At 35.0% G+C, this 27,205-nt stretch overlaps 4 protein-coding genes across 5 annotated transcripts; 2 read left to right on the top strand and 2 right to left on the bottom strand.

The window, feature by feature from the left end:
* Positions 1-664: 664 nt before the first annotated feature.
* Positions 665-4,876, top strand: LOC141642221 (tubulin alpha-3 chain-like). 2 transcript variants are annotated; one of them, XM_074450941.1, is made up of 6 exons: positions 766-1,099; positions 2,532-2,746; positions 2,866-3,065; positions 3,208-3,716; positions 4,232-4,354; positions 4,437-4,683. In XM_074450941.1, the coding sequence occupies exons 1-6, from the start codon at positions 987-989 to the stop codon at positions 4,555-4,557; spliced, it is 1,281 nt and encodes a 426-aa protein (XP_074307042.1). In that variant the 5' UTR covers positions 766-986; the 3' UTR covers positions 4,558-4,683. The 2 variants fall into 2 exon arrangements, with proteins under 2 accessions (XP_074307040.1, XP_074307042.1); XM_074450939.1 differs by having other exon boundaries at positions 665-1,099; positions 4,232-4,876.
* Positions 4,877-6,445: 1,569 nt separating this feature from the next.
* LOC141633520 (ethylene-responsive transcription factor ERN1) lies at positions 6,446-7,372 on the bottom strand. Its single transcript, XM_074445976.1, has one exon. The coding sequence runs from the start codon at positions 7,370-7,372 to the stop codon at positions 6,446-6,448; it is 927 nt and encodes a 308-aa protein (XP_074302077.1).
* Positions 7,373-10,988: 3,616 nt separating this feature from the next.
* On the top strand, positions 10,989-13,889 carry LOC141642220 (small ribosomal subunit protein uS7). The gene is made up of 5 exons (XM_074450938.1): positions 10,989-11,137; positions 11,257-11,352; positions 12,489-12,760; positions 12,945-13,148; positions 13,591-13,889. Exons 2-5 carry the CDS (start codon positions 11,257-11,259, stop codon positions 13,643-13,645), a joined length of 627 nt encoding a protein of 208 aa, XP_074307039.1. The 5' UTR covers positions 10,989-11,137; the 3' UTR covers positions 13,646-13,889.
* A 3,468-nt stretch (positions 13,890-17,357) lies between these two features.
* LOC141642216 (small ribosomal subunit protein eS28) lies at positions 17,358-19,270 on the bottom strand. The gene is made up of 2 exons (XM_074450932.1): positions 19,161-19,270; positions 17,358-17,769 (listed from the first exon to the last, which is right to left on the bottom strand). The coding sequence occupies exon 2, from the start codon at positions 17,766-17,768 to the stop codon at positions 17,571-17,573; it is 198 nt and encodes a 65-aa protein (XP_074307033.1). The 5' UTR covers position 17,769; positions 19,161-19,270; the 3' UTR covers positions 17,358-17,570.
* Positions 19,271-27,205: the final 7,935 nt, after the last annotated feature.

Genomic DNA, 27,205 nt, shown 5'->3' with positions numbered 1-27,205 from the left:
AAGACGTCATTCTACAAGCACGGGTGGTAACAAATAACTGCTCTGGAATTACACCCGGAACACTTATATATGAAAACAAATTTGATTTTCATTTATTAAACTAATTTTCTATTTAAAATAATCTATACATAAAAATTGTATCTCCTATTATTAACTTCGTGACGAAAAAAGATTTTTTTAAAAAAATTTGATGTAGTTAAAATATTTTCTTAAAAAACACAATTTATGGAATTATTCGATTCTTTTGATTAATTTTAATATTAGCTATTTTTTATAAAAATTCGCGAGATATAAATCTAAAATCTATAACTAATACACTAAAAATTAAAAGGCCTATATTTACCGCGCATTTGCGCGGGATCTACACTAGTTAGTTATTAAAAGCATAAAATTCGGTCCGAACCTAAATTAAGTGTTCCTAAACCGGATCAGACCGAAGATCGAAACCTAAAATAATGTGGACCGATGACCGGACCTAAAAAAATCCGATCCAGTTTAATCTAGACCAAATGGTCGGATCCGGTCCATTTTTTTTTTTTTTTTTTTATCTAGACCTGCTCACCATTAATTGTGAGAATTATTTAACTTATGACGGTTTTAACCAATAATTTGTGATGGAATAAATTTGGAAATAAAACCCACATAAAAGTGAAAGTGAGTAAGAAAGGAAGTGTCCAAAATAGGTAGCACCACTACGATGAAGAAGATATTTTGTGTTTTGTGTAAATGGACATAGAATAATGAAAGCCAACAACTATCCTTGCTGTCAACGTTTTTGAACAGAACAAATGCTCTGTTTATTTCAACAAAGTACATACTCTCTTATCAACAATCTTTCATTATATCATCCCAACCTTCCCCAACACACACATATTATCATTCTTCATTCATAGTAACATTTTTTATTGCTTAAACTTCTTCATCCATCTTATAATTTCTTTAATAATAATTAATTAGTAAAAAAAAGTTAAATTTAGTAGTGAAAAATGAGAGAGGTTATTAGTATTCATATTGGTCAAGCTGGTATTCAAGTGGGTAATTCTTGTTGGGAGCTTTTTTGTCTTGAACATGGTATTCACAATGATGGTATCATGCCTAGGTAACTTTTTTTTTTATATTCAGTCTCGATCATTTGTTTACCTTTACTTGAGATACCCCTCACACGTAAACAAATGATTAGTCCAGATGTCAACTAGCTTCATTTGTAAAGTTCGAACCCCATCAGCATCAAAATCGCCCTTGTAGCTTCCTTAACACAGAAATGATTAGATGAATGGAGTATATTTTTGGTGGGAGTTAATTTTGTTTTGGTAATTTTGGTTTGATGAGACTATGAGTTTACACAAAAATTTAAATGAGACCGTTGTATAACTATAATGCTGTGGGCCTGTGGCCCGGGCCGGTTTCATATTTATACATCTCATTTAGTGATAGTGCTGGACTTGTAGCTAGCATGTTATATGCATACAACGGTCTTAAGCAAGACTAGTTAATCAGTTTAAACTTTTTTGGTTTGTGGGTTATTTCAGGTTTGAGCCCGGATCCGTTAATTATAATTGAATAATTGAATTATGGTAGTGACATACTTTGGTTTAATTGTATTAATTCAATTTCTGGATTCCAAGACATTGTTTATGGATTATGGATTATGGATCATGGCTTATGCTGAATGTTGATTGTTAGGTTATCATCCCTTTAATAGGAAAATTTAAATTTAAATGTGAGAAACAAATCCCGTCAACAACAAATTCGCCCTTGTAGCTCCCTCTAATCTATACCAAGAAATAAAAAATAAAAAATTTACATTTTAAGATAATTTTGATTGTGTTAGCATTGTTTCATTTCCCTTTAATGAAGTCATTCTTTCTTACCTGAAATTGGTTGAGATATTAATGTAACACAACTCGTCACACTGTGTATTTGGCCCACAACCTCACTCGACATTAATGATTCTATCATGAACTTTTGTATGCGTAATACAATCAATCTATAACAAACGTAAAGAAATGAACGAGACACAGTGGTGACAAGTATATGCCAATCTATAACAACCTCACTTGACATCATGCAGTAATTTCATCACTGATACAGAATGTGTCACTTCCTGATACTTAATTTCTTATGCTGTACTATTTTCTGGAAATTTCTCATATTCATGACCCAGTGACGGTTAGGTATGTAGGACCTTTTGTGTCTGCACTAATCTGGTTTAGTCCCGGTTCAAGTCAGGTAGGACCATTAAGTTGAAAAAGTTTTTCTTGTTATGCTAGATCAACTGCTCAATAGTTGATCCAATTCCAATTTCTGAGGACTTGTATTATACTGATTTTTTTTTTTTTTGGCAACAGTAAAATAATGTCTTATACAGACGGTATTATACTGAATTATTTAGTGAATATGATGTTTTATACTTTCCACGCGCATAAGCGCATGGTACTCAGGAGAAACTTTCTTTGCATCTTCTAGCCGATGGACAGTCTTTTGAGACTTACGCTTTTCTGAATCTGATTTTGGGTTCTGGTTGATTTCAGCGATACATCAGTAGGTGTTGAACACGATTCATTCAACACGTTCTTCAGTGAGACGGGTTCAGGAAAGCATGTGCCTAGAGCTGTGTTTGTTGATTTGGAGCCAACTGTGATCGATGAAATAAGGACAGGACCATATCGACAACTTTTCCATCCCGAGCAGCTCATCTCCGGAAAAGAAGATGCTGCCAACAACTTTGCTCGAGGCCACTACACAGGTTAGCTACAGTTTTGAAAGCGGAAACCTAGAAACTGATTATTATTCAACATATGCATACTTACATCATCCATGACATAACATAAAACTTTGGTTTGATTTTTTCCTTGGTTTTCTTAGTGGGGAAGGACATCATTGATCTTTGCCTTGATCGAGTAAGAAAATTAGCTGACAGCTGCACTGGGCTTCAGGGCTTCTTGGTATTCAATGCTGTTGGTGGTGGAACTGGTTCTGGTTTCGGGTCATTACTTCTAGAACGCTTGTCTGTAGAGTATGGAAAGAAGTCGAAACTTGGATTTACGATCTATCCTTCTCCTCAGGTATGCAAACTTTATTTTGCCATTGCTATGCATTGTTTAAGTCCCGTGTGTGAATAACACTTGTCAAAATAGGAACCAACCCGCTAACACCTGACCTGCAAGTTTATCGTTATATGGCGTTTTCTTATATTCTGATGTTCAGGTTTCTACGGCAGTTGTAGAGCCATACAACAGCGTGCTCTCGACTCATTCTCTTCTAGAGCACACAGACGTAGTTGTTCTTCTTGACAATGAAGCAATATACGATATATGTAGGAAATCACTTAACATCGAGAGGCCTACCTACACCAACTTGAACCGCTTAATATCCCAAATAATCTCTTCATTGACGACATCTCTGAGGTTTGACGGAGCCATCAATGTGGATGTTACAGAGTTCCAAACTAACCTGGTTCCATACCCTCGGATCCATTTCATGTTATCATCATATGCCCCTGTCATTTCTGCTGAAAAGGCTTACCATGAGCAGCTTTCTGTGCCTGAGATTACGTCTTCTGTGTTTGAGCCTTCCAGTATGATGGCTAAATGTGACCCACGCCATGGCAAATACATGGCGTGTTGTTTGATGTATCGTGGTGATGTCGTTCCCAAGGATGTTAATGCTGCTGTCGGAACCATTAAGAGCAAACGAACTGTCCAGTTTGTTGACTGGTAAGTATCACACACTAGCAGGCTATATCAGTGATATTAGTGATATTGGATCTTTTCGTTTTCTAAGGTGTACCCCTCGTTTTTCACAAAAGAACATTGACCGACAATAATTCTCTGTTACGAGTTTAGAAAGCGGTAATTTTTTTTTTCAAACCAATTATCTCGTCAAGGCCTTGAATTTGAAAACAAAATTCACCGCTTTTTGAACTCCTAGCCGGTAGTTATGGTTGGTCAAAGCTTTTTTAACGAATAAACTTTGACCGACCATAATTCCCGACTACGAGTTAAGACGTCGGTGAATTCTTTTTCAAACTGAAGACCTCTTAAGGACGGTCAATTTGAAAAAAAAAGTTTTAATCGTATTCTGAACATGTAACCAAGAGTTACTGACGGTCAAAGTTTTTTTTGCAAGAAAAGAGGGGTACATCTTAGAAAACGAAAAAGTTCAGGGGTATACGAGAGAATATCCCATGTTTTTTAGAATGTCGGGAATGATTGCATGACAAATGTCACAGGTGCCCAACCGGGTTTAAGTGTGGTATCAACTACCAGCCACCAACAGTAGTGCCAGGAGGCGATCTAGCCAAGGTGCAGCGTGCAGTCTGCATGATCAGCAACAACACAGCAGTGGCCGAAGTGTTTGCTAGAATTGATCACAAATTCGATCTGATGTACGCAAAGAGAGCATTCGTTCACTGGTATGTTGGTGAAGGTATGGAGGAAGGCGAGTTCTCAGAAGCTCGGGAAGACCTTGCTGCCCTTGAGAGAGACTATGAGGAAGTCGGGGCTGAGGATGCTGCTGGTGAAGATGAAGATGAGGACTACTGAGTTGCTCTCTTAACAAGTTAAGCCCATTGTCGATGTCAATAATCGGCTACTCTGTCTGTTGATCAGAGATATGCTCATTTCTGCAATTTTATTTACTGTCTAAATATTCTCTGGTGAATAGGTTTTTACTATTTGAGTGTATTTCTTAGGAGGATTTGTAATTTGAGTGGATTTTTTTTGAAGAAATTGTAATATTCCAGATTTGTATATAAATTTCTATTGGGTTTTTAATGATCCATGTCGAGATGTATTCATGTAAATCGGATGTTATCGATGGTGTTTCATGTTTATGAAATTTTAATTAGTTGATGCCTTGATGGCCTTTCATGTTTTGGATGCGGACTGGATTTGAAGTACCGGTGAGCTAGCTAGGTGACATCTACGCAAAACTGTAATGTGTGAGGCCATTATTATTGCATAATAAGACCGTCTTGTACAAAACTCGTTATTATTGATGCTCATCTTGCTTGGTCGTGTTATCGAGAAGGAATCATTGATACACTGGAAGATCATTGACACGGTATGACACGAAATTGGCATGCCAACTTCGAATAACCATCATACATTGAGATCGACAAATTCGATATGTTGATTTAAAATAATGTTAACTCAAGATAATGTTATTGTACATACGACACAAACTGGACACGAAAGTATTGATAAGGTCTATAAGTCTACAAGAGTAGGTACATTGTGTGCTAACTGCTAAGCATGTACTGTATGTAATTGTATACATCGTGCTTCGTTGTCCTTGGCCACTCCTGATGTTAACAGGAATAAGTCATAACTTAATCTAGTTGACAACAAAAACCCCAAACAAAGATGTGACTTTCTCTTATACTCCGTATTCGTCTTCAATATACCTGTCTACTTCCTTGGTCTCAGTCATTTGTTTACCCTTTATTAATATAAGTGAAAATTGTAAATTACCACCTAGTATTTACTTTATGTTCTAAACTACTGACTTATGGTGTCAGGCATTATGGTCACTCCATAGTTAGTTATATAAGTGGTTGTTTGTAATAAACTAAATACAAGGTAGTAATTTGTAAATACGGTAAATAATAGGTGGTAATTTATAATTTTCACTTAATATAACTTACGAAATGAGGCTGCTTGAAACCTTGTTTACAAGTATTACAACGAATGTCCGATTGTTCATAGATCAGATTTCATGTTGTCAAGTTCACTTGAGCTAAGCGGCTCATCAACTAATTATATCTATATAAATTTCGTTTTATTATTTTTAAGAAAAACTAATTTAGGACGAAACTGTTAGAGTGATTAAATGACTTTTAGCCAAGATCGCTTAATTGCATAGAGTTTCTTTACAAAAATTATGAAAATGTTAACTAGCTCAACACAATTATGTAATTTCTTTTATGACATAAGCGTAAAGGATGTTTGGTTACCCTAAATTTTATTCTTAAAATCATTATTTAAAAACAAAAGTTTCCTAGAAGTGTGTAACTACAAAAATTAATAATAGAATTTATATTCATCTTCAATATACAACATGATGAAATGTTTACATATAGTACGTATATATATGTATATCGTGATACAAGAACATTCAAGATGAATAGGAGAGGATACATGCATCCATCTCTCTTAAACCTCCTAAACATTCTAACAAATTAAACTTAAATAAAATATTTATATATTCCTAAATAAGAGGCAAATTAACATCATTTTCTCTTATAGTAAAATAAATAACGAAATATTATAACGGAAAAATAAATAAATAAACTATAAATTAGAATAAAAAGCCAAGGAGTTTTTTTTTTGGCTTTTAACCCCTCTCAGTAAAACTGAGGTAATTGGTTAGTAATCAACCAGGGAATAATACAGAAAAAAAAAATGTAGGATAAAAAAGTTGTAATAAAAATAATTAATAAGAATTAAAAAGAGCAGAAAGGTGGGCAAAGTTGAGGAAAATCCCATAATGCATCAACAGGGTCATGAAGAAAATCAACATACTCTTGTAGTACACCATTGTTGCTATTGTAAAATGAACTAGAAATCATCATCTCCTTCTCCATTTGCATCCTCTCAAACTCGGTTGTCGAATCGTGTACCGGCATTAAGGGTGACATAACTTCATTTTTAGGCATTAATGCCAACATATGATCTTGGCTTAAGGTTGTTTTTTGTAAATTTTCAGGTTTAATGTCATTTTGGTCTACTATGCCAAATTGGGATTGTGAATAATTTCCTAAATCATAATTACCTACAAATCCACTCAATAATTCTGGCCTATATACATCACCATAAACCCTAGTTTGATCATCTTCTAAAGTATGGTTTGATGTTGAAAAATTATCAACATTGGCTTGTAAAAAATTGGTATTAAAATGGTTATTATTGATATTAATGTTAATATTATTATTATTACAATTATTAGTGAAAATTAAGCTATTAGGGTTTATAAAGGGATTATTATTATTGTTGGTAATAGGAAGTGGGGTTGCACTAGTTTTTGATGGTTTTGTAGTAACATTTGACTTTTGGCTTTCTAATTTTTTGTTTTTAAGAAGGTTATTGATCCTAGAAGCAAGAGGAGAATTAGGAGAAACATGGGTATCTACAAAGTTGGTTCGGGTGTTTGAACCGCGGAGTAAACAAGCTGCTTCGTCATAAGCACGAGCAGCTGCCTCCGCAGTCTCAAACGTCCCAAGCCACATTCTGATTTTCTGAGTAGTGTCTTTGATCTCAGCCACCCATCTTCCACTCGGTCTTTGCCTTACACCAACAAATTTTTTGTTACCATTGCTTGATGACCTCTTTTTTTCTTTGAATTTTGTATCTTTATTTGTTGAGAGGTTCATATTGTTACTCATACTCATAACTTTTGTTGTAATTTGTTCTTGAAATTGGATTTTCATGGAGATAATTATATTTTTGGAGTTTATGAATAATTATATGGAGGTTTGACATAAGAAAATGTGAAGATAAATATATAGGGGTGACCTAAAAGCTATGGGATTAGTGGTAGACTTGTCAACATGTCTTATTTTTTTGGTAGTTAATGATATATGCTCTTTAAGAGCCATATTCTTTCTTATATTAAGGTGACTAGTTATATTGAAATTATATTTATTTAGGTGATAGGGATAGAAAAGTCATGAATATAGATTTTTTATTTTGAAGAATGGAGCAAAATTGCTAGGCATGTCCTTGTCTTTTTCTAAGTGCAATTACCAATGTGCCCTTTAAAAGTGTCATTAGCAAAAAAGACTAATGATTTTGTCAAGTTTCATGGATTGGATTGCTCTACAAAATGTAGTCGGGGAGTAAAGAATGCAGGGTGTAAACTGTAAAGTTTACAATTGAGATTTATGGAAATTTTTGAAGACTAGTTTTTTCATATTAAATCGAGCCATTGAGTTATTAATCTTAGAGCATTTTAAGTTATTTGGGCCAAGTAGGGTTTGGGTTAGAGGTATGTTGGTAGGTTGGTATTTTGGTTGTCTTTGACATTTAGAGAATATTTGGTCTAATTTGCTTAAAATGAATTTCTATTTTTTAAGCTTAACTTTTCAAAGGTAGTTTTCAAGAAACAGAAACATTAAATTGATGCTTCTATTTTATGGATAAAAACATGGTATTTGAGCTTTTGAGAATTTATTATTAACTTTTAAATTTATGATAATGTTTCGCCAAAAAGTGTTTTTAAGTCCAAAAATACTTTGAAAAGCAAGGTCAAACACACACTTAGACTTCTGGTGTGCTATTATCGTCAATTTGAGGGGAACATATAATTTCGATGATCGATTAAATCGGGTTGGATGGGTTCGATTCTGAGATATTCAATTATATTCAAGTTAATTTTGTCTAAGAAATGACTGAATTGGAGTGAAATAATTTTGCTAAATTTTATTATGAAGGCTAGGTCTCACAAAGTTATTATAGATTACTTATAAATAGGGTAATGTTCCGATAAAGGAATTCTGAGTGTGAACAAGGTTGTACATTACTTATATAGAGAGTATGTAGTATTCCATCTATTTTGTTGAGTTCGTTTTTTTACACGTTGGTATAATAACGTAAATAATAACGTAGAGGTGATTATATGCGAGTTTGGGTTAGACTTAGATTGGGCTCATGTTGAGTCTTTAGCCCACATATAAGGAGTAAGGACTTAGCAGATTTGTGATGGATTATTAGTGAGCCAAACCTTTATCAATTTAAGAAAATGCATGTTTGCATAATGTACGAACTCGGTTTAATGAACGAAACGACCCGTCATCAATAATTTAAAACGAGGATGGATTGTATTTGTTGCTTGTAAGTTTAATAGTAATAGAAGAATAAACATAAGTAGATGGATAATATTATTATGAAACGATGCATTGAAACTAGCAAGAATTGACATCTCAATGTCGTATTTTTTTTTTACCCAAGTTTAATTTATTTAAATGATCAGATATTCTAATTACTGAGTAGTATGTGCATGAAAAAACAAATAATCAGAAGGATGTATATAATGTATATATACAATAGTTGAATGAAACCGTCCAATTGTATGAGTAGTCATGCATAATTTGGTTAAAGAAACATGTAGTCGTATCTTTGCGTGAGATTATGACTGATAAGTGTAACATTCCATGCATATACTCTAATACTCTAAAGCACGAACAAATATTTACAAAGGGTGTGAAGCAAGAAGTTGTCAACAACAGACAACAAAGTCGTGAGGACATGAAACAATGAAAATGGATGGCACGCACGTTAGTAGATTATCCTTGTCATATCCTTAGTTATATAGGGATTTAAGTATAACATCACTATTAGTATTACTATACATTAATACGACTTTGTGACTATAGTTTTAGCCAATTTATATTGGGGGATTAGGTCCGTCTACCGGTTTGTTTAACCTTTAACAACATACTCAAGCTGTCCAGAGTCGATTATACATATTACAATCAGATTATCCTTATTTAGCTCATTTACAAAGTTACTAAATTATTTTACAAAGTTACTAAGCACTTTTATTAAACTCATTTAGAAAGTTACTAAGTTATCTTAGTTATTTTTAAAATAAGATTATTTTCTTTGCAAAGTTTAGCGCAATAATAAAGCTACTTCAACGAGCTTTAAAAAGGAACTCGCTAACTTTCATTTGATTATAAATACAAACGGTTATAGTAAACCTTTTTCCTTTTAAAGTATGTCTACGATGATACGATACATGGCTCTAAACGTTGTCAATTGGCCGTATGGTTTAATGCTTTTCTTACACTTTCATCAAAACTATTGTGTATTTATAACATACTTCATAATTCATTAAAAGTAGTAAACCATAAATGGGAAAAAGACATTTTTTTTTGGCAACTGGCAAGAAAGGTTCCTAGAGCCTCCTAGCTTCTTCCGCAAGCTTGTGCGCCCTGCAATTCAGATCCCTAGATCTAAAGCTTACACATAAACAATGAAAGTACGATGATAACTCCAAAAGACATTGGGTTACACATATTCGAGCTTTATAGTTAAGCATGTTTGTATAAGAGTAACACTATGATGGGTCATTATTTGTGAAAGCTTCGTACTTTAAGGGCTCACTGAATTGATTTTGCCTTTTCCAGAAGTGGTAACCTAACCATTCGATGCAACAATGAACATATTTTTCATTTTGGGTCATTTAAAAGCCCAATTCTTTTTTTTTTGCAAGTAAGGGTTCGATTGGAAGCATAATATTTGCACACAAAAAAACTAGAGTAAGTCTTGCTTAAAACGGGTTGGATTTTAAGACGGGTTGTTGTGTGAGAGGAAATGGGTAGAGGGGACAAAGGTGGGACCTCCCATGTGCTCTCCACTCACCCTAAATGGGTATTTTGTGAGAGAATATGGTATCCGTCTTATTAATAAGACGGATACCTTGGTCTGAAATAAGAATTGGTGAAAAAACTATGGATGATAACTGATTGGGTGAATGGTTAGACTGGATTTCCCGAAATCCAACCCCGACTCACTTATGTAATGGATCAATGATTCAAATCAAACTCAATATTGAAAACATCACAATCCAAATCCGATCCAATATACTCCGTAGTTTATATATAACCAAATTCATACTCAATCTACATAATAACCAAACCTAAACAAAAATGTAATTTGACCTAATAAAAATAAAACTTATACGACAATAATTGACATTTTATTTCTGGTTAAATCTAAGTTTTACAAATAAATTAATCGGATCAGGTCTGAGTATGAGTATATCGGTAATGAATTCGGTTAAATTTTTCACCAATAAGTTTTAAAAAATGGGTTTTCAAATAACGAATAGACTATGAGTTCTTTAAAAAAGTTTCGAATAATCTTTTCCTTTCAGGTCGATTCGACTTCAGTTCCGTTTCCCCCTCAATTACCATACCTAATTGTTCCATTTCCACCAAACCAACCAACCTATACCCACATTTCGAGCTCAAATCTTAAAGCCCACAAGCCCAAATAATCACACTCCTTTACTCAATATATATAAACCCTATCATCTTCACTCATCCCCGTCACTCAAAAACCCTAGCGTTCTGCACATCTCTATTTAGGCGCCTCTTCTCTCTTACCCTAACCCTAATTCGCCGATTTACAAGGTATTTCAATCAATTTCTCAATTCAATTTCATTATTTTCTGTAATTCGTATAATCTAGGATTTACATTTACTGATTATTAACTCTGATTTGTGTTTTTTTTTTTCCTTTGAATTTGAAGATGTCGGATGTTCAAGTTGAACCAGTGGTCGTGTCGAACGATTCTTCTCTTACTGATGTTAAGCTCTTTGGGAAATGGGTCTACGATGATATTGTGGTATCCATTTATTCTTTCGATTTATTTATTTTTCCCTTTTTGCGTAAATTTATGTATTTTATTTGTGTTCGTAAATGTTTTTGGTCGATTTTGTTTGTTCTATTGTTTGTTTACCTTTTTTATTCTTTGTGACCGTATTTTAATCAACGGTAAACAAATGATTGTGACGGAGTGACTAGTTTTTATTATGGTTATATAGAGATTTCGATATGTGAAATATTGTTCTGTTTGTAATTTTGTAGTATAATCAGTTGATTGGTTTATACTTTTCCCGATTTCATTTGATTCTATATCTCTTTCATATACAATCGGAAATTATTAATTTTTATGCGTTTAACAGTGATATAATGTGAAGCAACATGAAATTGATTATATTGGGGTGTTTGATTGTCGATTCTTGGGATGCGGATATTGCATTTCGTTGTGGATTTATTAGCATTTGATTAATCTTCAGCCTGTTTTGTGGTTAGTGGTAAGGAAAATGGGGAGTTATATTTCCATGGCTTAAGATGTGGTCGTTATGCTGCTTTGGTTTAATTTTTGAGCTTCTTTGTTATGAGGATATGATTTCGCGTCCTACGGAGTTGCCCGCTTATCTTTAATTTTTAGCTGACTTCGTTTAGTAGATTAGTGGTAAAGCCTTAAGGGCATGAGTGAGTGTTGTGCTGCACTGCTGTGTTTTTTCGGTCTATTTGGATAATAAGTTGGAACTTTCTGAGTGTCTTTGTTACGAAGTTATAATTATCATTTTGGGATTGCTGTATGTATTGTTTGTTACGTGCTCTGTGTTCGTGAAATTTCCTAAATTGTGCTTGTTCTTTTATATCTGAAGATTTTATGCCAAATTATGTTGTGTTTTTTATAAAATAGTTTCTACTGGTGATGCCCACCACCTACATTTGTTTCAACAAGCTTTGTTCCAAAATCTAGCGTGCAGTTGTAAGGATTAGATGGAAGTGTTGTGTTTCAAATTTATGTTGATAATTTTATGGTCTAAACATTATGCTGTATGCCTGTATCTTTTGATTAACATTAATCTCGCTCAGAGTTGTGGCTTTGTTTGAGTTTTAGGAATCTGTCATTCAATTGTGTGGAAGTTCGTGATTTTGTGGTTAAACATCTTGTGTACTTCGTAGGTTAATGACATTGCTCTAGTTGATTACGTTGGTGTATCTGCTGTCAAACATGCAACCTATGTGCCTCACACTGCCGGGAGGTACCAAATGAAGCGTTTCAGGAAGGCTCAATGCCCCATCATTGAGAGACTTACCAACTGTCTCATGATGCACGGCCGTAACAATGGTAAGAAGTTGATGGCTGTTAGGATTGTGAAGCATGCCATGGAAATCATCCACCTCCTGACTGAGAATAACCCTATTCAAGTTATTGTGGATGCCATCATCAACAGGTACCGACTTCAGCCAGTCACTATTTTGTATTTCTGTTTCCTGTTGACATTGGCTAACTGCGCCAGTAGAACAATACAGAGTAAAATTTTCTAGATTTACCTCTGCTGTCAAACTATGATGTCCATCTGATCATGGGTATTCTCTTCTGCTTGTTCTCTCTAACAAATTGTTGTCTAAATCCAGTGGGCCTAGAGAAGATGCTACCAGGATTGGATCGGCTGGTGTTGTCAGACGCCAAGCTGTGGATATCTCTCCATTGAGGAGGGTCAATCAAGCTATCTATCTTCTGACAACAGGAGCTCGGGAGAGTGCTTTCAGGAACATCAAGACTATTGCTGAGTGCCTTGCTGATGAGCTCATCAATGCTGCCAAGGGTTCCTCCAACAGGTATATTTTCTACTAGCAAGAGCTTAATTTTTACGAGTAATCTATTGCGGGTAATGGTACCACAGAACACATGAGAAACTAACCCTAAAACCTAGGAAATAGGAACTTGTAGAAAGTGCTATTTGTTGAGTTATTTGTTATTCTCATTGAGGTTAATGGCTCCCGATGGTTTTTACTTCATGAACTCCAAATCAAAGAAACCCTTGTTAACAATTACCTTAAGCTGGCTCTTTGTAACCAACTAACCATTAAATCCAATCCAAATTCAAATGCACCCTTGATTGTGGCAAGGTGGAGCTTCATTAGGTTGTCGAAGAGTTTATCTATTCTGTTGATGATATGCTAATTTGTCAAAACTCTTTAAACATTCGTGAGTGCTATTGTTTTTAGCTGGCATGGATCGAGATTCGAGACTTATATGCTGTGTTTCATTTTATTTCAGTTATGCTATCAAGAAGAAGGATGAGATTGAAAGAGTCGCCAAGGCTAATCGTTAAGTCCCGAAGGATTGTGGTCTGCTACTATTTCTGAAATATGTAGGTCTTTTTCATTACAAGTATCAGATCTGTTGAGCCTTGTGTTGAAGACATTGTGTTTTTTGTTAGTAATTGTTGGAGAATAGAATGCTTCCTTAAAGAAGCTAGCTTCGTTTTTCTTTGAACTGCCCTATGATCAATATTATACATTGCTTCAATGCTGTTTCTGGATCATTTTCTGAATTTAAAGTTTGTTTAGACGGAAGAGGTGGTTTTTTTTTCTACACGTATGTTCTTTGAACTGCCTTATGTTTCTGGGGCTATTTTCCTTAACAATTGGTCTCCCTTGTGACGGGTTACCATTTGTGGCGGATATTTTGTGAGATAAAATGGTAACAAAATGGATTAGTGGAGAAAGGGGACCACATGAATAGTGTTGCAGAGAGAGAAAAAGTGGGTACATTGTGAGGTAAAGTGGTATCCGTCACAAGCTTGTGACGAATATGTCATGTCTTCAATAAGAATTTGTGTTTCCTTAAAAAGCTAGCCTCGTATTTTTTTTGTTTCTCTGACACCTTACTTGAGTTGTTGCATCGTCATGCATCCTGCTTGACACTTCATTTTGGTTCAAAAGATGTTGCAAGTTCTCACTTTGAATCATTTTAGGTGTTGTGTGGTTCGAAGTATTGGAATGGTGTGGAATTTATTGTGATGCCATATTGGCATGGAGTTAGAACCCCATACTTGCTCACGAGTGTTTGGTTCGACCCTAGAATGGATATAGATATAGGAATAATATGGAATGGAGTTAGAAACTTGAGTGGAAGCATAGGTTCGACCCATCCTTTTTTAGCTTATTCACTAGATTTGTACTTCCTCCATTCAACTCTACTCTACCTATTTCTATTTTCGACACTATTCACATGTGCACATTCAATCTCGATTTTCTCTCAATACATAAGTGAAAATATATTCATGTGGGATCTTATTTGATTCGTCTTTACAAGTACAATAAAAATATCTAACTTTTATAATTTTTGCAAATACGTAGCTAACAATATTTACCGCGTAAAACACGCGTTGGCGAACGTGAAAAAGTAAAGTGGTAGAGTGGAGTTGAATGGAGGAAGTAGTTCACAGTTCATTCCAATTCCTTGAATAGCAAAAATTAACCCTCCAAATGGTCCTAAAACTTTTCTACGCTTACCCTCTTATCAGCTCTTATCGTCCTAATCTTCCCAACTGCAACACCACTTCCTCGTACCAAATAGGCAAATACCAATCCCTCCTCGACCATACCCACCGAACCATGACCGCTCTGCTTTCCTCACCCACTCCTCCCTGACTTGGTACTCATCGATTCCACATGCTTCATACTCACCGACACGTCTTTTGTTGGTTCTGTCACCGGCACCAAACCGTTCTCTCCCTTCTTCCCTCACGTCACTCCCTCCATCGTTACTAGTATCCTTCCTCTCAGACAACTTAACGTTGGAACTCCGTGGTCTTGTGGAAATTAGCACGTGCACCGATTGTTCCCTTGGTGTAAAACCGATTGTTTTGTCCACCACTACTATTTTCGCCTCCCCCTATGCAATACATTTTTTTCACAATTTTCGTAGTATGTGAGACAAGATCATATCCATGCGGGGCTTTGGGTGGTGTTCGCTATTTGAAAAGGGTGCTGATTTTCGCAGTACATATTTTACTCAACGCAGTACACATTTGATAATTATACCCCTTTCATTTTTTCTTCCCATTTCCCTCTCTAGCTTCTCTCTAATAATATTCTCCCTAATTACAAATCTTCATCTAATTTCAAACCTCCTTTTCCTTCTAGTTTCATAAACTTACTACTCATGCAATTGTCATCGACCTACGTTGAGGGATTCATCGGCCAACTAAGTATTACGGAGTACTAAAGAGTAGATTAATTACTGTGTACACAGTACTGCATTGAGTACTACGGGGGAAGATTATGTTTGCATCCTGTGTATGTATGTACTACTAATTTGCTATATTGATTAGGCTTTTCAATGTACGTAATACGTTACCAACACACCCGAACCCTCACTCAACCACCTAATTCTCCCACCACCGTACCGTGGCTTCAACGATCATTCTCAGGTCACCGACGGATTACCGTCAAACTACACCGGTGACGCCATAAACCACCACCATACCATACAAATTATCCCTAAATTAATTTAGACATTTACCCTAATTAAAAAAGAACAAAATTATAAGAAAGACTTAATTTAATTATTAATATAGGATTAAAGAATTGATTGAATAAATGTAATCATTCATAATTGAAATTTTTTAAAGAGGTTGAAGAAGATTAAGGTTTCAATAAGAGAGAAAGGGTGGAGGGAATTAGGTTTGATTTCATTTAGTCAAGGGTAACAAATGGAAAATTTAGTTTAAAAAGTACTGAAATGAGTAAAAATCGTACTGCGAAAATAAATTACGTTTGAAAATTGTCATGCTTAGGGATTGTTACTTCGTGTTGATAGTGATTTTTCCATTTCCATCATGATTCGAACTGGGCCAGTCGTCCTAATTCCTCAGTCCGTCACAGATACACCAGACAATGTTGGGTTCGGGTTCGTGTTTGTGTCATGTATAAGTGGGTCATACTCATATACCCCTCATCTCTAACCTGACCCAATTATATAAACGGGTCATATAACATCACCCTAAGTCCGTACCCCAACATTAATTAATTTCATTAATTAATTTTTAAATAGGTCAAGTTCAACTAATTCAATATCAATATGTTAATCAACCCGTTTAACTTGCTTAACCCGGATCTATCTGGTGATCTCTGCTTAACACATTTTTTTATGGGCTAGGCCGAAATTTGATTACTGTACATGTTATTTGCTTTAGGCATTTTACCAGATCAACACAATCCAATTAAAATTCATAGAACCAAATGGGTTATTCGTGTTAGGTTTGTGAGGTGGAACAAACCCTAATCTGACCCGATCTATTTCTTGGATTTGTATTGACCTAGTTGCATAAACGTGACCCTAACTTGTTAATTGTGTACCAATCGTTGGTTGGCGCAGTGGTAGCATGGGGTTGCGCTTGGTAGGGAGGTCTGCGGATCGATCCCCCACAACTGCGATTGGGAGGGGTTTAAATACCGTAATCCTTGGACACGCCCCGAAATCCGGATTAGTCGGCCCAATGTGGTTCGGATTAACGGATGGTTTAGAATAACTTGTTAATTGTGTCAGATTTGTGTCGTGTCAGTAATTGCCAAAACTAGTCGTGGGTTCGTTTGTCCAATTGTGGTTCGCCGGTTTCTTGGAAACCAAGAACCAACCAGTCAACCACTGTCTCGCGGACGTCCACAGAGGCGGAGCATGATAGGGCAACAGCGGTTCTAAGCTTGCTTTGCTACATCCCCTCAGACTATTGTGATAGCCTCTCCTTAGCACCTGACGCATTATGGAAACTGCGACAAAATTCAATCGGAATGCAGGAACAAACGTTTACATTCCTCATGAAAAAACGAGTTGTCATCCAACAACCTATAAGTCTAGTCTTGCGAATGGGATGAACAATACAGTGCCCCACTAAACGCGTGTTGATCCCGAAGCAAAAAAAAAAAAAAAAAAAAAAAAAAAAAAAAGCTCTCTTGCTAACAAACACAAAAGCTTATCAAGCTTCCCAAGTAAACTGATCTCAGGGTACGGACCAAAAGATTGAGAAGACGGGTTAGAATTTAGAACAAACCGCACATATTCATAAACCAATAAATCCTTACAAAGTCCTCAAAATAATAGGGACTGGAACACACAATGTTACAACTCTGTTACAACAGCACAAATGACACAAGTCTTGACACAGTTCAATTTAAAAGGCCAACAGAAACACAAATAGCATGAAAACTAATACAAAATTCAACCACAGCACACGAACAAGCATAGGCCATTCAACGAAGTCTCCTAGCCTCTCTCTCGGACTCAAGGAGGGTGAGAATGTCTCCTTCCCTGACGGGTCCCTTGACATTCCTCATGATAAAACGGTTTTGGTCATCAATGAACTTAACCCTGACTTGGGTCACCTGACCCCTTGATCCTGTGCGTCCCATGATTTTAATGACGACTGCGTGCTTTATTGCGGTATCCATGCTACAATTACAAAGGAAAGTATATTAAGTTGACAAGTAGTTCACAAAGGTACACAAACATGAAGAGAGAGTAATTTGCTGGTCACACAATGTAATATAACTATGAACCATACAACTAATAAACGCGCACAACAAAAGATAGCACAAGACGGTTTACTAATTACCACTCCCTCCATCCCAATCATTTGTTTACATTTGATTGAAATACTACTCCCGAAATAAAAAATATAAACAAATAACTGGGACGTAGGGAGTATTACATTTCAACTTTTGCTTCAGAACGGCTAAACGATGTTAACTATTTACTCAGATTCCAGAAATTGTGAAATTCAAATGAACAAACAGAGAACAGGGTCAGTCAGCTCATCTAGTCTCACCATGCTCTATCTTACAACACACACGAAATGACCTTAGAAGCCAAACCAAAGACTATAACATCCCAAAATAAAAGCAATAATTTGTAAAATACAACACAACAGAACATTTCCTCTTCGATTGATTCCTAAACTAATGTTGATCTAAAATAACTTTTCAAATAACAAGAAACATGAAAGGACATAAGATCGTGATGCTACTCGTATTAAAAACCAAACACTGCATTAAGAAAAATAAAGAATGTACAAGCTTCTTGATTATCTTTTCAGTGAGAAATCAGGCTGCACCAGTAAACCAGAATATTGTTTATTATACAGCTAATTAAAAGACCCCATCTAATGCTAAACCCGAGTATAATACATGACTGATCTAAAATCATCAATATAGCAAACACAGGATTGAAATAACAACACAAAAAAAAAACCATCATCAATGTTTAAAATCATCATAATTTTTATCCAACATCGAAAAATCGTGTTATAACCCAGCAAAACCAAAATCGACAATCAGTGTGTTATAACTTATAAGCCAGCAAAACCAACATCGACAATCATCGTGGTATAACCAAGCAAAACCAACATCGACAATCATCGTGTTATAACCCAGCAAAACCAACATCGAAAATCATCGTGTTATTGTAATAACACATCAACAAATTGACAAGTGTCTAAATGACTTCCGCAAATCTTTTATTAAAACTAACAAAGAGACCGTTTCCGAATGACCCAAGATGTATGCAGTCTTACCCTTATGCAGTCTTACCCTACCCTTATGCTAGCGGATGTACGCAGTCTTACCCTACCCTTATGCTAGCAACACTAAGAGACCGTTTCCGAATGACCCAAGATGAAATCTTTTATTAAAACTAACAAAAGAAAATAACTTATAAATCATACATGGTGACGAATAATAACAATGAAATGATAACAATTGAATAAAAACAAAGCTAAAGAACCATTATCATGTTATTAGCTAATCAAGGTGAAAATGAAATTAGTAGAATTAAGAGGAAATTACCTGGGATTGAAGAGAGGCGAATTGGAGAAAAGAAAGAAGGAGAACGGCGCCTCAAGAGTTTATTCAATTGTATTACAAGGAGTGAACGATAGGGTTTTGGTTTCTTATTTATACTACTACTAATTTTGATTTTCGATTATTAACATTTTTTGCTTTAGGTGTTATTAGCGGGGGTTAATGAGACGAGATAGTTCACGAGCTATTTGAGACAGGTTCGGTTAAAGTTTGGCTGGGCACGGGCTCGGACTCGGCTCAAGACCTTAACGAGTCAAGCCGAGTAAAGGCTGACTCAACACAAAAAGCTCGCAAGCGGCTCGAACTTGGGTGATTATATAAGATATTGCTCATATTTTACAAAAATATTTTATCATGATTATATTTTTGTATCACACATATCAAATGTCTCGCTGATTTGCCACATATTTTTACATATAACCTTCAAGCCTTATTATTGAAAATATTGAAAGATAAAATTAAAAAATTAACAGTTTTATCTAGACTCGATTTGGGCTCGAGTTTGGCTCGAGCTCGCGCTAAAGCTCGTAAGCTATAACGAGCACATTTTTTTCAAGCTTGGGTAAGCCTGATATCGGCTCAAACTCGAGTTTTGGTTCTTGAGCACAAGCCGAATAAGGCCAAGCTCGGGCTCGGCTAGTTAACACTCCTAGTGGTGAGACGAAGCGGTGGTAAAAGTGGACAGTAAGGCTGGCTGGGTTGGGGCTTACACCACGAGCTGGGGACTGGCCGGTCTAGGCGTGATAGGGCCCTTAACCGGCCTAGGTAGACGTGAGAGGTTGGTGGGCTAAGCGGGTCATGCAGGCTGCTGTTGTGGGTTGAGCTGTTGGGGTTTTGGCGGGTCGGGCTACGCCATACATACTTATATGTGATAGACCATCTTATTTTATATATATATATATATATATATATATATATATATATATATATAGTGTCAAGTTCAAATGAGTCCCTTATATCTTTTGAGTTCATAAGTCCCTCCCACAACCCTTGGATCATGCATGGTGAAAGGTTGAGATTGAAAGCAAGAAACACACTTAACACTAATTAATTTACTTCTCTCTCTAGTTTTAGTAATACATTCACTAATTCATTATCATACACAATTAACACCACCTTTTGTCTTATACTTCAAAGTTTGTGAAAATTTTGTTAACATTTTTCCTGGTTCGGTTTTTTCATTTTTTTTTTTGAGACAAGTTTTCGACATTTTAGGATTTTACGAGTGTAATTCTAACAGCAAAAAATGTAATTTTAAGGAATATTTTCGAGAATTTTGCGTTTTACAAGTTTAACTTCAATCTTTTCCGAGTGATTTTAACGACTAATATTTTGAATTTTTGTAATTTTATCACAAGTTATTGTAATTTAGCATTTTACGAGTGTTATTTTAATGACAAAAAGTGTTATTTTAGTCCAGATAAGTGTAATTTCAGTCCAATGAGATTGTTATTTTTAGTCAAGGAGAATGTAATTTTAGTCCAGAAAAGTGTAATTTTAGTCCAGAAAAGTATAATTTCAGTCCACTGAGAATGTAATTTTAGTCCATTGAGAGTGTAACATTAGTCCAATAGAAGTAAGTGTAATTCTAGCAGAAAAAGTGTAATTTTAGCCGAAAAAAGTGTTATTCTAGCAGAAAAAAGTGTAATTTTAGCGGAAAAAAGTGTATTTTTAACAGAAAAAAGTGTAATTTTAGCGAAGAAAAGTGTAATTTCAACAGAAAAAAGTGTAATTCTAACAACAACAAAAAGTGTAATTTTAGCAAAAAAAAGTGTGATTTTAGCCGAAAATAGTGTTATTCTAGCAGAAAAAAGTATAATTTTAACAGAAAAAAGTCTAATTTTAATGGAGAAAAGTGTAATTTTAACAGAAAAAAGTGTAATTCTAACAACAACAAAAAAAAGTGTTATTTTAACAGAAAAAAGTGCAATTTTAATGGAGAAAAAAAGTGTAATTTTAACAGAAAAAAGTGCAATTTTAATGGAGAAAAAAAGTGTAATTTTAACAGAAAAAGGTGTAATTTTTAAAAAAATCAAATCTTCACCATCACAACAACACCAACACGACTTTACTCGAAAAAAAAATGATATGTAACAAGACACCCAAAATCAAAACTAATGTCATAATAACACCCAAAATAAAAAAAAAAATGCATGTAAAAAGACAAAAACATAAACAAAATCTCATTAAGGAATATGACATTTTAAATACAAAATCTGAAAATAATAATTATAAAACGAGATTTAAAAAAAAAATATATAAACATAAAATTATTTAAATCTTTCTCCTCATTTTATAGAACTAATAATTAAAATCAAAATTATATTTCAAAAACTAAAACAATAACACACGAAATTAAAAAAAAAACGACGAAAACAGATCTGAAACTAGATAATAATTTATAATAATATCACCAAAACTGATAAAAAAAAAAAAAAAAAGTGAAACTAATCTGAAAAAAACGAGTACACTGCCAACTACATCCAACAATAACACCATCACCTAAAATAATTAGGTAACTTCACCACCATCAAAACTTTTGAAAAAAAAAAAATAGATCTTAAAAAAAACGATCTAGGGTAGTGGGATAAAGAAAAAACGGGAAGATGGTGGCTGGATCTGGGGTTAGAAGAGGCGGGGTGAGAGACGGCAATAGACGAAGGTGGTGGCTAGATTCGGTGAAGGTGGGGGTGGAGGAGAGGAGAAGGTGGCGGCGCAGATCTAGACCACGCGGTGTCGTCAGAGGAGGAGGGTAATGAGGGGCGGCAGTGGAGGTGGTAATAATGGGCTGTGGGTCGAGGAAGTGGTGGAAGTGCGGTGGTGGTTGTGGTGGTGGGCTGCTGTCAGGTGGAGAGGGCGAGTGAGGTGAGGTCGTGAGTAGTTGGTGGTGATGGTCGGATCTGGAGGGTGGGCCGCGGCTGTAGTGGGTGGTGACGGGAGGTTGCGACCGTGGTGGATTGGAGAGGAGAGGGTAGGTGGTGGGTGGTGAGTGAGGGTTCCGTGGTCGTGGGTGCGGCTGGTGCGCGGTCAGATTTGGCGTGTGTGAGGTGGTGGTGAAGGTGAGTGGTGGTGGAAGGGAGGGGTGGTTGGTAGGGTGGCCGAATTTTTTTCTCGGATTTGGGAGTGGTTGTCAAACAAAGGAGGATTTTTTTGGGTGATTTTTTTGAGTTTTTTTATTTATTTGGTTTTTTGAAAGATTTGAGTTTTTAGAGAGATGAGGGGATTGAAATTATGTGAGATGAGAGAGGAAATGAGGAATGGAAAAGTAGATATATTAGATTAGTGATTAATTAAGATTTGTGATTAATTAGGATGGGTAGAGAGGGAGAGTGTTTAATTGGATATTAATCCCTCTTTTTTGCTTTCAATCTCAACCCTCCAACTTTTTCATCCAATGGCCATAAGGAGGACTTACGGACTCACATGTAAGAGGAGGACTTACATGATCCTAACACTATATATATATATATATATATATATATATATATATATATATATATATATATATATATATATAGAGAGAGAGAGAGAGAGAGAGAGAGAGAGAGGCGAGATCCGGTGAGTTTGCCACTTTTCGTGAGTTACCCCTATGTATATATAGAATTGACCTAACAAAAGCAATTGCTCTCTCTCTCTCTCTCTCTCTCTCTCTCTCTCTCTCTCTCTCTCTCTCTCTCTCTCTCTCTCTCTCTCTCTCTCTCTCTCTCTCTCTCTCTCTCTCTCTCTCTCTCTCTCTCTCTCTCTCTCCCTCCTTTACTACCTAAATTGTTGCTACATTGTTATGATAAAAAAAATCACACAAAAATTTCTGCAAAATCGATCAACAAATTCATCGTTTCATCACTTTTTTTTGTAAATTCCATAAATTTTACACAAAATTCATTAGCAATTTCGATTACTTCAATTGAAACTCTCAGTTTTTTCTTAATACTCAAATTTCGGAAAACCCTAACTCTTCAAATCACAACAAAGGTATGAATATTTCTTACGATTTCTTATTGAATACTCGAATCACTGCAGTATTTGAATTAAATAACAAATTCTTATGATTTATGTCTTTTTTCCGTGATTAATAACATTAGTATTTCGATTAATTGTATATTTTTTGGGTGATTTTCAGGTGGAATGACGTTGAACACGAAAAATTGATGCTTAATGGAATAATTGAAGTCGTGTAATAGAATAACTGATTTTGTATGATTAAATAATTACGTTACTGTAATAAAATAACTTGTTTACGAGAATAAGGTTCTACGGTATGTACGATTATTTTAATGTAGAAACTTCGGTTATTGTAATGAAGAAACGTAGTTATTTTATAATAACTCGGTTGTTTCATCGAGAATAATGGTCTCTGGTATTGATAGTTATTTTAATGTATAAATTGATTATTGTAATGAATAACTCATGTTATTGTATTGAGTCAGTAACTCAAATATAGCCAACTTTCTATCTTTTGTTTGTTTCATCTTGTTTAATTGAAAAACCGGTTGTTTTCAATAGAATAATTGATTTTCTCGAGACGGTTTCCCTTTCTTTGCGACTGCAAGTGATTTGCGGTGGAATGACGTTGAACAAGGATAGTTGATGCTTAATGGAATAATTGAAGACGTGTAATAGAATAACTGGTGTTGTAGGATAGAATAATTACGTTACTGTAATAAAATAACATGTTTAGTGTAAATGATGTTCTCTGGTACATATAGTTATTTTAATGTAGAAACTTAGTTATTGTAATATAGAAGCATAGTTATTTTATAGTTAAGTCGGTTGTTTCATCGAGAACAATGTTCTATGGTATTAATAGTTATTGTAATGTAGAAAGCCAATTATTGTAATGAAGAACTCATGTTATTGTATTGAGCTGAAACTCAAATATAGCCAACTTTCTATCTTTTGTTTGTTTTCATCTTGTTTAATTGAGTAACTGACCATTTTCAATAAAATAATTGATTTTCTTCAATGAAAATATTAAGATTGGTTAATACAATAACCAAGCTAATAAACCCCCTTCTCGATTTATTGAGCGTGCTTTAGAAGAAGGCGAGGAAGATGAATAAAAAGATGGATGATAAAAAGAGGATGAAGATGAAGTAGAATCGAATTTGTGAAGCAATCTGATTTACAACATAAAAACAAAGTAATTGCATTAGAGTCGTATAATAATTGTCTTAAATTATTACAATAGCCGTGATTCAACTTTACAATAATCATGAGTGAACTATTGTGTACTTCCTATCTTTTGTTAGTTTTCATCTTATTTAATTGAATAACAAGCCATTTTAATAGAATAATTGTTTTTCTTCAGTGAAATGATTGAGATTGGTTCATACAATAACCAAGCTAAGATAACTCTTTTTCGATTTGTTGAGCGTGCTTTAGAAGAAAAAGGCGAGAAAGATGAATAAGCTAAGGAGTTGGATGTTAAAAAGAGGATGAAGATGAATTGAAATCTTAATTTGTCAGAAGCAACACTTGTTACAACATAAAAATAGAGTAATTACATTAGAGTCATATAATAATTGCCTTAAATTATTACAATAACCGTGATTGAACTTTACAATAACCATGATTGAACTATTGAAGTACTACAATGATTATTACAATAATCATGATTGAACTTTACAATAATCGTGATTGAACTTTACAATAACCGTGATTGAACTTTACAATAACCGTGATTGAACTACTGTGTACTTTGTCTCAGACTTTATCCTTGGAGTTAATCATTAAGAAGAAGTTGTCTTGCTCGTGTTTTCATCTTTCTTCCCAATGAGAACCATGTCTAGCCAATTGATGAGGGTTGAACTAGGATAAAGCGATGCTCGCTGAAAGAAATAAAAACAAAGAAGACGTAAGTTGAAAATAACTATGCAACTCAAATACAATAATCACCCATAAGTATTGAAATAATCATAAAAACACTATAAAATAATTGGATATATTAGATAAATAGAAGCATATTTTATCAGGATGAAGTTACTAAGCAAAATGAAATACAATAAATCCAACTAATACATTGAAATAACTGCAACAACACAATACAATAACTGAATATTTCAGAGAAATAATAATGTACCAAAAAAAAAAAACGCAACTACATTAAGACGCAGCTTTGTTAGCAACGTAGATACCACAAAAAAAAAACAAAACATCTTCACTAGTGAAGCACAATATCACCCAAGAAACCAGAAAAGAACAGCATCAAAATCATAAATCCACAAAAACACAAAATACAATTACAAAACCCTAAAATTATGCGAAAACGATAGAAAATGTCAATTAACAACACAACACAAGAAATTGAACAACATAATGAACATAAAAAATAAATTGAAGATTACACCCACAAAAATCATTAAATTCAAACAAAGAACAAGAAGATGAAAGCGAAATTAAAGACATTCAACGAAAAAAAAAAAAAAAGAAGATGAAGGAGGATTACTGAGAACGAATCTGGAAAAAAGAACAAGAAGATGAAGAAGGATTAAGCGAAAATGAAGATGAAAAAGAGTTACTGAGAATGAAGAAGAAGCACGAAGTAGAGCACGCACGAACATATGCAGTAAAAGATGAATAATAGAGGGAGATTGTGAAGAGAGAGAGAGAAAGTGGCTGAAAAAAAGGGAAAAAAAAGAAGTGAAACACCTATATGTCATCTTTATATACAAGATGTAAGATTTAATCTGAGCCATCCATCTTAAATTAGATCAATGGTCCAGATTCAGAGGGGTAACTCACCAAAAAAAACAAACTCATATGATCCTATTTCTATATATATACATATATATATATATATGTATATATATATATAGTGTAAAGATCAAGTGAGTCCATGTCTTACATTTGAGTCCATAAGTTCTCCTTAGAGCCCTTGGATGGGAAGGTTGGAGGGCTAAGATTGGAAGCAAAAAAAAGAGGGATTATGGTCTAATTAAACCCTTTCCCTCTCTACTTTTCTAATCCACCTTAATCTAACACTAATTTACTATATAACATTTTTTCTTCCACTAACTTCTCACTCATCTCTCACAATTTCAGTCCCCTATCTCTCTAAAACCCAATTAATTCAAATATCTCAAATAATTCACCCAAAAAATCCAAAATAAATCACTCAACAAAAACCTCCCACCACCCACTGCCTCCACCACCGACTGCCGACACCACACCACACGACCCCACAACCCCCAGATCTCCACCCACCACACGACCCCGCACTCACCCGACACACAACCACACGACCCCACCCGTTCGCCCTCATCCGCCACACCAACACTGAACCACCACTCCAGCCGCCACACCCTCCTCACCTCCACTCCAGCCGCCAAAACCAGATCTGGGCCCCTTCCTCGTTTGCTCCATACGGCGATTTTTTTTTTTTTTTTTTTTTTTGAAATTTTCAGATCTTGGTGGTTGTTTTCTAATTTTTTTGATTTTTTTTTCAGAAAAAAGCCGCCACCACCACCATATCACTACTAACAACACTCACCCACCTCCTTTTATTTTAAAATTTCAGATCTACAAAAATTTTAACAAAAAAAATGAGGAAGAAAGTCAGCGGCGGTGGAGTTTATTGGCGGGTCATGGGGGATGAGTCGAAATCTGAGTGGAGAGGTGCCGATGGTGGGTGTGGTGGTTGGGGGTGACGTTGAAGGTGTCGTGCGTGGGGGATGGTGGGTGTGGCGGTTGGGGGTGACGGATATTAGCTTTGTGTTGCTGTTGTTAATGTGCTATGCTGCTGAAGGAGCACAAATGAAGGAGTGATTAGCTTTGTTTTGTTTTTTTTTTCAGATTTAGTTTCTTGGTTTTTTTTTTTTTTTTTTTTTTTTTTTTTCCAGATTTCCTTTCTTTTAAATATCATCTTCTATATATGGGTGTTTATTGGTGTTTATGTGTAGATCTTCAACAAATGAAGATGAAATACGCATGCCTCCTCTCCTTTTATTTTGTCTTGGTTTTTTATGTGTAGAGATGGGTGTTCCTTACACCTTTTTATTTTAAAATTACACTTTTATCCATTAAAATTGCAC

Source organism: Silene latifolia, chromosome 2 (genome assembly GCF_048544455.1).
Source record: "Silene latifolia isolate original U9 population chromosome 2, ASM4854445v1, whole genome shotgun sequence".
NCBI classification, from domain to species: domain Eukaryota; kingdom Viridiplantae; phylum Streptophyta; class Magnoliopsida; order Caryophyllales; family Caryophyllaceae; genus Silene; species Silene latifolia.
This window is presented reverse-complemented; position numbering and strand designations above follow the sequence as displayed.